This window comes from Martes martes (assembly GCF_963455335.1).
Source record: "Martes martes genome assembly, chromosome: 7".
NCBI lineage: Eukaryota > Metazoa > Chordata > Mammalia > Carnivora > Mustelidae > Martes > Martes martes.
In genome coordinates, this window is record NC_137894.1 from 50696039 (window position 1) to 50711483 (window position 15445).

General features: G+C 52.6%; 1 protein-coding gene across 1 annotated transcript in view; it reads left to right on the plus strand.

Annotated features, from left to right (window-relative positions):
- Nucleotides 1–15445, plus strand: part of TEP1 (telomerase associated protein 1) — a gene marked incomplete at its 3' end in the record, with an annotated part of 32081 nt that overhangs the window by 16282 nt on the left and 354 nt on the right. Inside the window, exons 13-43 of the mRNA XM_080809679.1 lie at nt 575–743; nt 1391–1549; nt 1730–1807; nt 2786–2916; nt 3194–3253; nt 4150–4308; nt 4882–5058; nt 5262–5382; nt 5978–6102; nt 6885–6998; nt 7093–7210; nt 7370–7564; nt 7683–7858; nt 7956–8112; nt 8225–8404; nt 8772–8864; nt 9116–9248; nt 9404–9554; nt 9810–9943; nt 10152–10240; nt 10494–10608; nt 11049–11289; nt 11485–11608; nt 12435–12559; nt 12685–12784; nt 13011–13166; nt 13313–13525; nt 13783–13936; nt 14041–14253; nt 14849–15009; nt 15248–15361. Coding sequence (XP_080665805.1) covers nt 575–743; nt 1391–1549; nt 1730–1807; nt 2786–2916; nt 3194–3253; nt 4150–4308; nt 4882–5058; nt 5262–5382; nt 5978–6102; nt 6885–6998; nt 7093–7210; nt 7370–7564; nt 7683–7858; nt 7956–8112; nt 8225–8404; nt 8772–8864; nt 9116–9248; nt 9404–9554; nt 9810–9943; nt 10152–10240; nt 10494–10608; nt 11049–11289; nt 11485–11608; nt 12435–12559; nt 12685–12784; nt 13011–13166; nt 13313–13525; nt 13783–13936; nt 14041–14253; nt 14849–15009; nt 15248–15361 — 4435 coding nt within the window. The remainder of the gene's footprint in view (nt 1–574; nt 744–1390; nt 1550–1729; nt 1808–2785; nt 2917–3193; nt 3254–4149; nt 4309–4881; nt 5059–5261; nt 5383–5977; nt 6103–6884; nt 6999–7092; nt 7211–7369; nt 7565–7682; nt 7859–7955; nt 8113–8224; nt 8405–8771; nt 8865–9115; nt 9249–9403; nt 9555–9809; nt 9944–10151; nt 10241–10493; nt 10609–11048; nt 11290–11484; nt 11609–12434; nt 12560–12684; nt 12785–13010; nt 13167–13312; nt 13526–13782; nt 13937–14040; nt 14254–14848; nt 15010–15247; nt 15362–15445) is intronic.

The window sequence follows — 15445 nt, forward strand, 5'->3', positions numbered from 1 at the left end:
TGTGTAAGTTGATGGTTCATGCTTTGGTGATCTTTGCCTGAACGCATTGTTTCGTTAGTCGCTCTAGAGTGGGAGTTTTCTATCATTCCCCGTATTTATTAGCTGGAACTCTAACAGAATCTCTCCTATCAACTTAAACTATTCAGTTACCCTGAAGTAGAGAGTCTACTGGAAAGGTGGGATGAATGGTGAATATTCTCTTCTTTCCTCTTTAATTGCCAGTTTTCAGAAAAGGAGTTAGTATTTGTTCTTTAAAATGCAATTAAAAATATGTAGCAGTTAAATCTTGCCTCATGAAGTACGTACGGATTGATGTGGGAAGTGTGGCAAACGATTTCAGAGAGTGGATCTACAGATGACTCCCCTCTTCTGCCATGAAAATGGGTCAGTAGAGGCCCTTGGAATGGGAGCGGGGAAGCTCTGCCCCAGTCTCCCCTATGGGCAGTGGAGGCGGACTGTGGAAAGGTCAGGAACACTCACTGCTGGAGTGCCAAGTTCTCATCTTCCCATCTGCCTCAAAATGGCAAGCAGAGAAGCCCCTGAGCCCTTCTGTTGGTGTCTTTTCTGCTGGCAGACGGGGGAAGTATGATGGTGAGATGCTGGCTCGGTACCGGCAGGCCCTGGAAACAGCCGTGAACATCTCTGTGAAGCACAACCTGCCCCCGCTGCCCGGCCGCACCATCTTGGTCTATCTGACGGATGTGGGGACAGAGGAGCTCTGTCGGAAGAGCAACTTGCAAGGGGTAAAAAAAAAAATAAATAAATAAAAAATAAACAAATAAATAAATAAATAAAAGGTTGGGGGTTAGAAAGGGTGTTGGGGATCCTGAGAGGTATCCTCTTCCCAGACATGGTTTTCCCAAGGAAGTACTCAGACCTGAAATAAATGGCATGCATTTGCATCTCAGTATTGGACCCTGGTTCCTAGGGACAGTTCCTAGACTGTTGTCTCATGCCCATTCCTGGATTATAATACTTCTGTTTTTCACATTTGGCTGGTACTTAATTCTTTCTAAATTTCTGTCACCAAAGTATGTCTCATTTTCATTTCCCTACATTCCAGTGTTGAATTTGGGCATGAATCCTGGTCCTTCTCCACCTTTCTCCCTGACCAGCTCTTGAGAGCTGCTGAAGCTGTGCCTTCCTAACTGGGGATTTTGTCCCTTTTCCCCAACCAATGGAATGTTTGACCTCCAGGGCTGGATGGGCAAAAGTAGGTTTCTAAATAAGGGAGCTGGGGAATCTGGCTGGCTTAGCTGGCTTAGTAGAGTGTGCAACTCTGGATCTTAACGGTGGTGAGTTTGAGCCCCATGTTAGACATGGAACTTACATAAAAAATGTGGGGGCGGGGGGGGGAGGCTGTATCTCACTGTGATGTTTGTCCAAGCAGCCCCCCATAAGCTATGTGCTGCTGCTGATTGGGATGATGATTGCACGGGCGGAGCAGGTGGATCTTTTATTCTGTGGAGGAGGCACTATGAGGACCGCTGTGCTTAAAGCAGAAGAAGGTATCCTGAAGACTGCCAGCATGCTGCAGGTTCAGGTCCAGGTCAGACACCCACCCCCACCAAGCAAAAATGCATGAATGGACACGGTCCTGGACACAGCCTGATAAATCAGGAAAGGCTTGGATATAGACAGTTCTGAAGATTTCCCGAGCAGAAAATGGTGTTTGTTGCTTACTGATGATCTCCCATGCCAACACGGAACATAAGAATCTTTCCTTCAGGATTTGGATGAAGAGGGTGAATGGTCCGTGCAGACTTTTGGGAAGTACCTGCTGTCCCTGGCTGCCCAAAGAGTCCCTGTGAGTACTTCCCAGTCCCTGAGAAGCCCTCCCTCTCCTTCACTTTTCCCTCCACAACTGATGTCTCTAATTTCTCAAAGATCATCTTTCAAACTAAGTACGGTACCCACATCCACTCCCAGCTGGCTGTAGCACCCTATCCAGTGGTGTGTTGGTGAATGCTAAACACCCAGCTCTCTGGAAAAAATTAGTCTTAGTTAATACCATTTGCTAATTTCTATGGTGTAAATACTCCTATCACAGCTGATTTCAAGCTACCGACATGATATCGGTGAGCAGAGTTGGGAAGTGATGCCCAGTAGTACAGCACTACATGGTATTTCTACAGTATAGATACAATAGATGTAAATACGACCAAGAGTAGATAATGGTAACATGTAGTAAAATAATTAGGAAGTGATGAGTTTTGAGTATTTGTTGCCTTCATTTTTAATATAATTTATTTAAGTTTATACAATTTAATGTTTAGTAGTGGCCATGTTTAACAACTGGCTCACAAAATTCTTAAAATTATTTTAATATTTTGAAAAAAGATTTTACTTATTCATTATTCATCTGAGAGAGAGAGAGCACAAGCGGAACGGAGAGGCAGAGGGAGGAGAAGCAGACTCCCTGCTGAGCGGGGAGCCTGATGTGGGGCTCCATCCCAGGACCCTGGAGATCATGACCTGAGCCCAAGGCAGTTAATGATCTGAGCCACCCAAGCACCCCTCTAAAAATTTATCGATCAGCTCTTGTGAGCCTGAATTAGCCAGCTCCAGCACCCCTCCTCCCTTCCCCCACTTCCTCCTTACTCCATGTCAGGTTGTAGTGGCTTCCCCCAACCTCAGTGTTCTCTGGAGAAGCAATTTCCATTCCCGTCAGAGCTGTCCTAATCCCCTAATCCCCAGAGATCTTTTCTTTAGATATCCTGAGTTTATTAGCATTTCTTCTTTCCTTCTGCCTCCTGATCCCAGCCCCTTCCTTTTCATCTTACAGGTGGACAGGGTCATCCTCTTTGGCAACACTATGTGTAACAGACTGGTAAATGAGGCCAAACGGCTTTTCTGGCAGCATGTGAATTCCAAGTGCCTCTTTGTTTCTGTCCCCCTACAAAGGACATGTAACATGTAAGGATGCTCAAACTCCTTGTCCAGTGCCAGAAGATAGGTTTCCAGATTTCCTCTCTACCCCTACTGTAGTCTGGGACCCTCCCACTCACCAGGCACGTCCCTATCTCTGCCTAAGTACTAGAGCCTTCTCTGAAGTCTTCAGCCTAGCTCCATGCCCCAGCCTAGCGCATAACCCTATGCAAAGTGCAGAACTGGGGTATCCATCCTAGAGAGCAGTGACTCTGTGCTCCTGGCACTGTTTCTGATGGCTAGTGGCTGCTTCTTCCTTTGCCAGATTACCAGATTCGAATCCCAACAGCGTGACACTCTCAGGCTACACTGATGGAATACTGAAGTGAGTACCGAATGGGCACCGAAGGGGTTGGGGGTTTTGTTAGAACATCTTTCAGAGATTACCTGGCTTCTACTCCCTTTACTTCTTTTTTTAAGCAATATAGAAGCTTATTTCTCTTCTGCAGCCATCCTGGTATAGCAGCAACAGTGTTAGAGGGGCTCAGTCATCTTTTATTGCTCCATCATCCTCAAATATTCTGCTTTCACCTCATGGCTCAAGACAGCTGCTCCAGCTCCAGCCCTCATCTTTGTGTTACATCTAGGAGGCAGAAGGATAAGGGACGGGCAAGGTTGCACTGTTTGCTTTTAAGGGAACAACTTGAGAGTTGGTCATATGATTTCTATTCATTGTTTGTGGCCTCTGTTCATTCTTGATCCAGAGGAAATCTCATGCTGTTTATTTATAGAATCCAAATTTACAGAAATCTTTTTACTTTGTCTTTCTTTCCATGTTCTCTCACTTACTTGTTTTCTCCCCAACATTTTCCTTTATATGCCTCCACTGGCATCAACTGCTATTAGGAAGACTCATGCCCATTCCTCTTTTTCCAGGGAGCTTTTATAGCTGATACAGAGCTGATGAAGTTCTGGGATGGCCTTAATCTTTAACCTTAAATCTACACCTTTACCAGCCTAATTGCTCCTGGCCCAAAGAAAGCCCATGATAAGCATGCATAGCAGGAGGGGCTAGAGCTGGGTTTCTTCTCTCTTCCTTTATCTGGGTGGTTCTACATCCTGGTTATTTTAAGTCTACATTAACTGCTTATGGTTGTCTTCTTAAGGAGCTCCAGTTAACTAGGTGACCTTCCCTAGCTGTATCTTTGTCCCCTGCCCCCTTGGAAGATCTGATTCTGCCTCTGGCATTCACTCTTATTTATTTGGTCACATTTATGTCAGGTTCATTGCAGAGCGTGGGGCCTCCCGTCTTCTAGAACATGTGGGCCAAATGGACAAAATATTCAAGATTCCACCACCCCCAGGAAAGACAGGGGACCTATCTCTCCGGCCACTGGAAGAGAACACTCTACGCCCCTCGGCTCCGATTTCCCAGCCTCGGTTGGTCTATGTTTCTATGCCTTTGTGAATTGGGAGAGGCAGTGGGCAGGTGGCTGCATTTCTGGCTGTTGACATGCTCCTGTTCTACTCACTGAGGTATGCTTCCTCTTTCCCAGGTAGGGATTCCTCTGCCAGAGGAAGTTGTCACATTGTGAGCCAACTCTTCTCTACTAGGGAAGGGGGTCAGAGGGTGAGGCGGGCTCAGGCATAGGGCTCAGGAGAAGAGGCTCTGGCTTTCTCATCGCAGCTTGGCCAAATAGTAGCTTGAATCTTGGACTAGTTGCTTTTCTTCATTTCTTGAAGCTTTAGCTTTTTGATTAGTAAAAGGGAGGTAATGATTGTGCTTTCCTCACCGTGTTATGAGCACACGGTAGGCGAATAGTAAGTGTCTAATGATCAGCTGACCAAGGAGGATGTGTGAGAAATGGCAAGTAGGGTTTATGTTCCAGAGCTCTGAGGCCTACTGCACACCCCACCCCCTCCGCCTCTGCTGTCCATCAGACCTTACTTGTGCCAGCTTGTTCACTAGGGTGAGCCTAGCTAGACTGAGCCTAGGCCTCTGCTTACCCCCAGATGGCGCAGCATCAGGCTTTTCATTTCCTCCACTTTCCGGGACATGCATGGGGAGCGGGACCTGCTGCTACGGACAGTACTGCCAGCTCTGCAGGCCCGAGCAGCACCCCACCACATCAACCTTCATGCCATTGACCTGCGCTGGGGCATCACTGAGGAGGAGACCCGTAGGAACAGGTGAGGGGGCCACAGGGAAGGGGAGCTCGTGTGGTAGAACTGACGTGGGTAGGGTGGAGGCTGCGAGGAGGGCTGAAGGCTTAGGGCAGGGGGAGCTCTTTGGATGCTAACGAGAGCAGCTTGCCTTGGCTTTGAGCCATGGCCCTGTCTTCCTATTTGTACCTGTATTCCCTGATCCGGTGCCCCCATAACCATGTCTGCAGACAACTGGAAGTGTGTCTGGGAGAGGTGGAGAATTCGCAGCTGTTTGTGGGGATTCTGGGCTCCCGCTATGGCTACGTTCCTCCCAACTACAACCTCCCTGACCATCCTCACTTCCGCTGGGTAAGGCAGACAGCGGGGCTGGAGCAGGATCTGGGGAGGAAACGGAGTTTGGGCAGGGGTGGAGAGAAACCCCAGTGTGTCAGGAACCTTGGGACTATGGATAGGCAGCTCCTTGACAGTTGAAGTGAATCCCAGGCAGAAGACTGTGCAAGTGGCCAAGTTCTAGATGAGGGGATTCCTTTGAGAAGTATCTTTCAGTTGGCCAAGGGATGCGAGAGGTAAGAAGGGAGGTCTGTTTAGGTTTTGCTATCAGAGCTGGGTTCTTATGTCCCTTCTGTCATTTACAGACTGTGTGACTTTGTGGGACATGGCTTACCCTAATCCAGCCTCCACTTCCCCATATATTAAAGAGGACCAGTGGTGTCTATACTGCAGAGTTACTATGAGAATTAGAAATCTGTTTTTAAAAATGCTCAACACATGACAGGCATTCAATAAATGTTAGCTATTAGCTATGTTTTATTGGCTTGTATCTGGAGGGAAGGAGGGAGGAACATTACTGAGATGCTGGAGCCCTGGGATCTTGGCAGGTCTCAGGGGAGGGGTTAGTGTGACCTGGGACTGAACCCACCTGTCTTCTGCCTTCTCCCCTCAGGCCCAGCAGTACCCTCCAGGCCGCTCTGTGACAGAGATGGAGGTAATGCAGTTCCTGGACCGGGGCCTGCGCCTGCAGCCCTCTGCCCAGGCTCTCCTCTACTTCCGGGATGCCAACTTCCTAAGGTACCTGCTGTTGCGTCTGGGGCTCGGCTCAGTGGCCATGTCTTCTCTCCCTGGCATTCAGAGTACAGAAGGGGGGAGGCTGGAAGAGCGCATGGGGCTCGGATAGCTGTCCTCACAGCACCACATTAGCCTTGCCTCTGAAGCCAGGAGATCTCTGTTGGGTCCGTTATCAAAGGAACGAGACTGAGACAAAGTGAAAGTTATGCAAAGCCTTATTCTATGCCAAGCATTAGAAGTTAGACCGACCGGCCAGGGGAACGAGGCTGAGAAAAAGTGAAAGTTATGTAAAGTTTTATTCTATGTCAAGCATTAGAAGTCAGACTGACCGGCCAGGGCCGCCTCCGAAGAGAGCGACCACCCCTTGGTCTTACAGGCTAGTTTCATAGGGCACAACCGCAGACATCTACATATGTGGCTTTGGCTGATTGGATGTCTTCTACCTGTGTGTTTTAGTAACAGTTACCCGGAACCGATACTAGTAACTGCTGGGGCGTTTATTAAACAACAAAATGGCCTTGTTTTAGCAATGGTTATCCGGAACCGGTATCAGTAACTGCTGAAGCGTTTATTAAACAACAAAATGGCTACCTAGGCAACATGGAGTCACTATGGCTAAGTAGGCCCAGGCAGGCCCTAGGGGTTTAACAGGTTTTAATGTGGAATCAGCCCCAACAATCTCCACTTGGGCAGTTTCAGGGAACCACAGCCAGGTCTGATGGTTGGGGGTGAAGAGAGGCTGGGGTCTGAGTGTAGACCACTCTCGGGGTCTCTTTGGGGGTCAGCTCTGTGCCGGATGCATGGAAACCTGACTTTACTTCTGAGTCTGAAGAGGCTGCACATCGGATCTCAGAACTGAAGAGCTTCCTGAGCAGACAGCAAGGGATTACCTGTCGCAGGTGAGCTGGGGGAGGTAGAGAGCCCCTGCAGGGAGAGATATGGGGAGGGGAACCAGGCCCCGTCTAACTCTGCTTGTGCTTGCTTTGCCCACAGATACCCTTGTGAGTGGGGGGGTGTGGCAGCTGGCCGACCCTATGCTGGGGGGCTGGAAGAGTTTGGGCAGCTGGTTCTGCAGGACGTGTGGAATATGATCCAGCAGCTTTACCTACAGGTGAGCAGGGGCACCTATGGCCAGGTGAGTGGAGAAGCGAGTGGTCTGGGTAGTCCTGGATGGGAAGTAACTCGGGGTGGGGGGGGCTCTGTGAGTTTTCAGGCCTGGGGGTTCTAGGAGCATAGAAATATTGTTATTTATTGGCCCATGTGCCCTCAGCCTGGGGCCCAGCTGGAACAGCCAGTCTCCGTCCCAGATGATGACTTGGTCCAGGCCACCTTCCAGCAGCTGCAGAGCCCACCGAGTCCAGCCCGACCACACCTTCTTCGGGACACAGTGAAGCAGCTAATGCTTCACCGAGAGAAGCTGAGCCTGGTGACTGGGCAGTCGGGACAGGGCAAGACGGCCTTCCTGGTACATAGTCTCAGAGCCCTGGGAAGGAGGAAAGGGGTGTTGTGTGGGCAAAGGAAGTGGACCACAGGGAGTCGTGCGTGGAAAACATAACCATGTTTTCTCTTTGCTTTCCATGCAGGCATCTCTTGTGTCAGCCCTGCAGGCTCCCAGCGGGGCCAAGGTGGTCCCCTTAGTCTTCTTCCACTTTTCAGGGGCCCGCCCAGACCAGGGTCTTGCCTTCACCCTGCTCAGACGCCTCTGTGCCTATCTGCATAGCCAACTGCAAAGGCCAAGCAGCCTCCCCACCACCTACCGGTGTGTATCCCCCATTAGCCCAGCCTCTTGATCCCATATGACACCACCAGTATGTCTTCCTCTCCTGCTGACACTAGTCCTTACCCTGAACACACAGGGGCCTGGTATGGGAGCTCCAGCAGAGGCTGCTGCCTGAGTATGCTCAGTCCCTGAAAAGTGGCCAAACCCTGGTGCTGATCATCGATGGGGCTGACAGGCTGGTGGGTCAGCATGGGCAGCTGGTCTCAGACTGGATCCCAAAGACCATTCCCCCGGTGAGTGTGAGAAGGAAGTGGGGTGGGATGCAGTAGTGGGGAAGGGGGCCTCTCCAACATTGTCCTGCTCTTTTTCTTTCCACCTCCTTCTCCTTCTGCCCAAATATCACAGAGGGTGCACCTGGTACTGAGCGTGTCTACTGATGCGGTCCTGGGGGAGACCCTTGAGCAGAGCCAAGGTGCCCATGTGGTGGCCCTGGGGCCCCTGGAGCCTTCTGCCCGGGCCCGGCTGGTGAGAGAAGAGCTGGCTCTGTATGGGAAACGGCTGGAGGAGTCACCTTTTAACAACCAGGTTGGATATAGGCCAGGGGTGGTGGGGGTGAGGACCCCGTACAGCCCTGCTCCTTGGTTTCTGAAGGAGCTCTGTGCCAGTGGAAGCTGTCGATAACTGGGAATCCTTATAATACCAGCCAGCCTTTTCCCCCTGGTGAATGGCCTCCCAGGGCCTGTCCTGATGAGGGAAGGAGTAAGGCTGTGGTTATTGGGTGGGCTAGGCTGAACCACGGGGGGCTTTCTGGAAAGAGGGTCTGGCATAGTAGTGGAGGGCAGGGATGGCTGTGTTCTGAGGTGAGGCCATCAGGTGACGCCTGCTGGGGACTCTCAGAGGAGGCACGGCCCTGCTCTCTGCTCCCTGCACTGAGTCCCCTTTGTCTCGTCAGATGCGGCTGCTGCTGGTGAAGCGGGGGTCCTCCCTGCCGCTCTACCTGCACTTGGTCACCGATCATCTGAGGCTCTACACGCTCTATGAGCAGGTTGGCTGGGGATGTAAACCCTCACTGCTCATCTTTTCAGTCCTAATCCACTTCCCATTCTTTCATTTGGCTCCTTTCACCCCTGTCCCTCTACTTTTCCTGCTCTCATCCTGTGCTGCCTTGGGGTGGATCTCCCCCACGCTTTCTCTTCTTTTTCTTATCCTTTCCCACAGCCCCCTCCCCTCCTTACCATGAAAGCTGCCTCTTCTCCTCCCCCCACTGACTGAAGCCCAGTCTCCCTCTTCTCCTAGGTGTCTGAGAGACTCCGGACCCTGCCTTCCACTGTCCCGCTGCTGCTGCAGCACATCCTGGACACCCTGGAGCAAGAACATGGCCCCGACGTCCTTCCCCAAGCCTTGGCCACCCTTGAAGCCACATGTAGTGGTCAGTGGTTGGGGTGGCGTGGGAGACGGAACGCGCAGGGGTTAGATGACATTGGCTCAGTTGGGGTCTCAGTGAGTGCTGTGAGGAGGACAGGGTGTCATGGGATGGGAATGCTGTGTGGTTTGGTGAGAGCTTCAGAGAGCTGGGGTTTTTAGGTCTGACCGTGGACCAGCTGCATGGAGTGCTGAGTGCATGGCGGATACTTCCCAGGGGGGCTGAGAGCTGGGAAGAAGCAGTGGCTGCTGGCAACAGTGGGGACCCCTACCCCATGGGCCCATTTGCCTACCTCGTCCAGAGTCTGCGCAGGTACAGCTGCCCCTAATTGGACTCCCACCAACCTCCTGTGCCTTCCTGTCTTTGAGCCCGGGCCCCGTGTGAGCCTTTCTTCATTCCACCCTTCCCTGGATATATAGCCCCTGACACTGTCTCCCAGGCTCCAAATGGGCTGCCTCTCAATTTACCACTCTATGGGATGGGCACAGGAGCCCATAGCTATGCCAGGTGCTCACTGACAGACCTCCTCCCCTCCTCTCCTGCCCTCTCTCCCTCACATGAGAACAGTCTGCTAGGGGAGGGCCCTCTCGAGCGTGCTGGTGCCCGGCTCTGCCTCCCTGCCGGGCCCCTGAGGACAGCAGCTAAATGTCGATATGGGAAGAGGCGGGGGCTGGAGAAGACAGCACACGCCCTCATCGCAGGTGATTTTGGCCTGAACTGGCCCCAAACTGACCCTGGGAGACTGAGGGTGGGGCCGATGCTTGGAAGCCAGGACCACCCCCTGGTGCTCCCATTCAGCTGGCACCCTCAGCTACCACCCCAGTGGGTGGATGGCTGTGCCATGCGATCTTTGGAGCTGCTTCAGGACTGAGCCTGTCTCACTGTCTACTCTGTGACCCACACCTGCAGCTCAGCTCTGGAAGACCTGTGACCCTGATGCCTCAGGCACCTTCCGAAGTTGCCTTCCTGAGGCCCTGGCAGATCTGCCTTACCACCTGGTTAGTCTCCAGATCCCATAGGCACCTTCTCCCAGGCAACTGCTTTGACTATTCTGAGACCCCATTCCCCCTTGATCACCACTACTGCCACCCCTCTCTACCTTTCTCCGTCCAGTTTTCCTGCCCTCTTCCTCCAGGTCCTTTGTCCCAGCTCCTAGGTTGAGGTCTTGGCTGCACAGACAGGGTCTAAAACTAGATTTTTCCTTCTCACCTGCCTCTTCACATCCTAACGAGTCCCATCCGATCTTCCCAGCTCCAGAGCGGGAACCGTGGCCTTCTTGCAAAATTCCTCACCAATCTCCATGTGGTGGCTGCACACCTGGAACTGGGTCTGGTCTCTCGGCTCCTGGAGGCCCATGCCCTCTATGGTGAGATAAGTCAGTGGCTTCTCTGAGATACGGGCCTCCTCAGTATGTTCACAGAGGGTGTGCTGTGGGGGGGTGGGTGGGAGGTATAATGCAAAGAACAGTTAAATTTCTATTCCAGGCTGAAAAGGCCAAGAGGGTAAGGAGGTGATTTTCAGGGGATCTTCTGCCCTGGTCTCTTAGATCAAAGTTTCTCAAACTTTATTTAACAGGCGTAAAATTACCTGGGAACGTTGTTCAAATTACAGATCTCTGGGTCCCTGGATTCTGGTTCCCTAGGTCCAGAGTGGGGCCTAAGGCTTTGTACTTTTAACGGGTTTTCCTGATGTAGGGCCAGAAGGCTTCAGACTTAACATTTTGACACATCATATGACTATATTTGGTACTGGGGTTAATGGGGCTCCGGGCTGGCTCCCCAGTGATGCTCTGCATCTTTCCCACAGCTTCCTCAGTGTCTGAAGATGAGCAAAGTCTTCCTGAGGCTGAGACTGCCATGTTTCACACGTTCCTGAGGCAGCAGGCTCCTGTCCTCAGCCAGTACCCCCTGCTCCTGCCCCAGCAGGCAGCCAACCAGCCCCTGGACTCACCTCTTTGCCACCAGGCCCCGCAGCTTTCCCAGCGTTGGCGCCTCCAGCACATGCTACGATGGCTTAATAAACCCCACACCGTGGAGGGCCAGCAGAGGTAAGGTCCATGGCCCCGGGTACTGGGAAGCCTGCCAGAGAGCAAGCCACAGCTCCTTCTGAAACTAGAGAAAAAAAGACAGACCAGAGTCACCATGGAGAAGGGGATTCAGGCACAGGAATGAAAGCGTGAATTCATGGTCCCTTCCTTCCCTGAAATCCTGGTTTCCTCCCTTTCTTCCTACTCTTTATCTAGCTCCAGCCTATCTCTGGCAGTTTCCTCATCCCCCACAGCGGTGGCCCTCTCCCCCAGTGGGCAAAGAGCTGCTGTCGGCACTGGCAATGGGATGGTTTACCTGTTGGACCTGAGAACCTGGCAGGTATGACACTCAAGGGGGGCAGAGTTTGCCTCTAGAAAAAGCCTCACAAACTGTCCTGAAGACCTCAGCAAGCCAGCCCCGTCTGTTATCACCCTGTTTGATTCAGCAACTTACGTTTCCCTCACATGAAATCAAAGGCTTGGTATTAAATCAGTCACACCTGCCAAATATTTGCTGCACACCTTTCCATTCAGGGCTGTACTAAGGCTGTACTGTACTACGCATCTCCAGGGGCACACCTGTCTTTGCCTACCAAGTGGCCATTTTGTTGAAAGATAAGACATACAAGGTGAAAAGGAACCAAAACATAACCGTGTAATATAAAGAGCTGAGTGAGTTGGATACCTCCAGGAGAACATGGGACAGGCAAGGACACACATTCCAGTTGAGTAAAAGGCACAGGGGAGAATGTTTCCAGGAAATTTCTGGGAATGATTGCGGTAGAGTGTGCTTGAAGGAAGGTAACAGCAGATTAGGCTGAAGAGGTGGGTCCCACAGCCACAGCCGCTCCCTTTCTCTGCCTCCCACCCATATCAACTCCCACTGCCATGTATATATATGCATGCATACATACACAAACCCCTCAGAATCTTCTGTGACTTGGGGATGCATCTGAGGTTGGGAATAGGGGAGAAGATGTGGCCCCACTTGAACCGAGGCTTGGCCCACATCTGGAGTGGAGCCCAAAGCTCCTGATGTGGGGCCAGAGGGCCACCCTTTCTCCATCCCTTCTTGCCTTGGCCTCCTTTTTGGTTGGAGCTTGGAGTGGCTGGACACTGGGGGTCAGGGGACTGTTCTGAGCATGCTTCCCTGCTCATTCTCATAGGAGGAGAAGTCTTTGGTGAGCGGCTGTGATGGGGTCTCCTCTTGCTCATTCCTCTCGGACAGTGCCCTCTTTCTTACTGCCTTTGACGGGCTTCTGGAGCTCTGGGACCTGCAACAAGGTTGTCGGTAAGGGACCCCTCCCCCATGTCTTGGAGTGAGAGTCTTCCCTGCTTGTCAGAAGCCCTCAGGGCAGGGGAAAGAGGAGGGAGGCCAGGGGCTCCCAGAAGCCTAACTTTGTCTCCCTGGGCTAGGGTGCTCCAGACCAGTGCTCACCAGTATCAAATCACTGGCTGCTGCCTAAGCCCAGACCGCCGGCTGCTGGCCACCGTGTGCCTAGGGGGATGCCTAAAGGTAATGACCAAGGGGCAGTGGTAGTCAAAGTGGCCCTAAATGCAAGTCATCCCCGCAAAGTTGTTCTCTTAGTGTGGCGTTGCTGCTGACTGCTTGGCCTGGGGGAGGCTTTTCCTGGTGCCTGGGGGAGGCTGAGGGCAGGGGGCTGGACAAGATGGCCTCCGGGCTTGAGAGGCTTAGGCATCTGTAATCGTCACCTAGTTTTCTCCCCTTCTCTCTCCTTCAGCTGTGGGACACAGTCCGTGGGCAGCTGGCCTTCCAGCACACGTGTCCCCGGCCCCTGAACTGCGTTGCTTTCCACCCAGAGGGGCAGGTGATGGCTGTGGGCAGCTGGGCTGGCAGCTTCAGCTTCTTCCATGTGGACGGGCTCAAAGCTGTCAAGGTGAGAAGTCCTGCGTCGCCCTGGGGCAGGAAGGCCAAGAGGGCAGGAGTGGAAGATACGGGATTATTGGACATCCACATTCTGTTTCACGTTGGGCTTGTTTTGAGAGCAGGTTCTCACGTTTCTGTTTCTACTTCCTTGGATAGGAACTGGGAGCCCCAGGAGCCTCTGTCCGTACCTTGGTGTTCAATGTGCCTGGGCGGGTTGTGGCTGTGGGTCGGCTGGACAGCACGGTAGAACTGTGGTCCTGGCATGAGGGAGCACGGCTAGCTGCCTTCCCGGCCCACTATGGCATTGTGGCTGCGGCCCTCTTCCTGCGTGCTGGGCGCCAGTTACTGACGGCCGGAGAGGATGGCAAGGTCAGGTGGCAGAGGCTGGTGGTGGGTTAGGAGGAGGTGGGAGGGCAGGGGTATTTGGGTGAGGGTGGAGCCTTTGTTGGGGACACTGTGGAGGGGCTTCGCTGGTGCAAGCTACAGGGAGAGGGGTGCAGTGTATGCATGGGCTGCTCTCAGAGAAGAGTGGGGAGCCCTTTAGGGAGGAGGAGGACTTTAATGGGGGTGGCTCTTGTTCTGGGGGTAGAAGTGGTGTATCTTTAAGTCCTGTTCTTGGCCCTCAGGTTCAGGTGTGGTCTGGATCTCTGGGTCAGCCCCGGGGGTGCCTGGGTTGCCTTTCTCTCTCTCCTGCCCTCTCTGTGGCTCTCAGCCCAGATGGTGATCGGGTGGCCGTTGGGTACCGAGCAGATGGCATCAGGATCTACAAAATCGCTTCAGGTGCTGAAGAGAGAGGGGGTGGGGTGTTTGAGCCTTTGGAAAGAGCCTCCCCACCCTGAACTCCCTTTCCGAGTGTCTCACTCTGCTTTTTCCTCATGCTCTAGGTTCCCAGGGGGCTCAGTGTCAGGCACTAGATGTGGCAGTGTCTGCACTGGTCTGGCTAAGCCCTGAGGTGTTGGTGAGCGGTGCAGAAGATGGGTCCCTGCAAGGCTGGACTCTGAAAGGAGGTTCCCTTCAGTCCCTCTGGCTCTTGTCCAGATACCAGAAGCCCGTGTTGGGACTGGCCACCTCCAAAGAACTCTTGGCTTCTGCCTCAGGTACTGCTGGGCATTGGGCAGCTTCCTTTCAAATATGCTTGTGCCTTCCCTCAATTTATATGTGTACGTGTATAGGAAACACACACATATAATTATTTTTAAAACTTTCAAAGTACTTGTAAATGCACTTCTCTTGCATCATCAATCTACACTGTTTCTTCTTGTTTCCTAACCCTGATTCTGGGACCTCTGTTAATTGCTGGAATCCTCTGAGTTTCTGCCCAGGGGGAGACTTTGCTAAGTATGGGGATGGGTTTCCCTTAGGAGGAGGAGAGAGATGTTGAGGTGAAAATGCAGAATGGTCTTAGTCCTCTCCAGGTAGGAGACTTGGTCCAAGTGATAGTGATTGCTTGAGAAGAGGAAGGTCCGGAGGTGTAGCAGGGAGTTAGGCAGCTGAAGAGCCAGAGCTGGGAGTGCCTGGTGTTCCTGTCCTGTGACCTCATACGATGACTGACCCTTGTCACTCGGGTGCTCCACAGCCTGTGACTCACTGCCATTGGACATCACCCTCACCCAGCATGCTTGCCTTTGTCTTTGGGGTCCTGTCTCACTTCCTCTTTCAGGGAATCTTTCTCTCTCCCTCTTTCCAATGCAGAAGATTTCACAGTGCGGCTCTGGCCAAGGCAGTTGCTGACACTAGCACAGACAGTAGAAGACTTTCCCTGTGACACTGAGCTCCGGGAACACGAGGGTCCTGTGAGCTGTTGTAGCTTCAGCACCGATGGAGGCAGGCTGGCTACCGGGGGCAGGGACCGGGTGAGCCTCGGGGGTGCTCCCTCCTTGAGCCCACAGTCCCTCTGGGTCTTGGATTCCTCAACAGTCTGTTTCCCATGGCTCCCGAGGCATTTTGCTTTAACACACCCCCTAGGCCACCTCTTTCCACCATCCCTTCCCTAATATTCCCTATTCCTTTAAACTTTCTTGCTGGAAATGGCCTGATGTTCCTACATCCCTCCTCTGGTCCTGACTGCTCCCTCTCTTGGGACTTATCCAGAATCTCTTCTGCTGGGATGTGCGGATGCCCAGAGCCCCTGTTCTGATTTGCTCCTTCTCTGCCTGTCACCGTGACTGGGTCACTGGCTGTGCCTGGACCAGAGACAACCTACTGGTAAGGGAGGGGGTGGGGGTGGAGCAGAGCCCAGCAGGGTTCCTGGGGGAGGACCACACGGCCCAAGTCATCCTGCTTCCGACA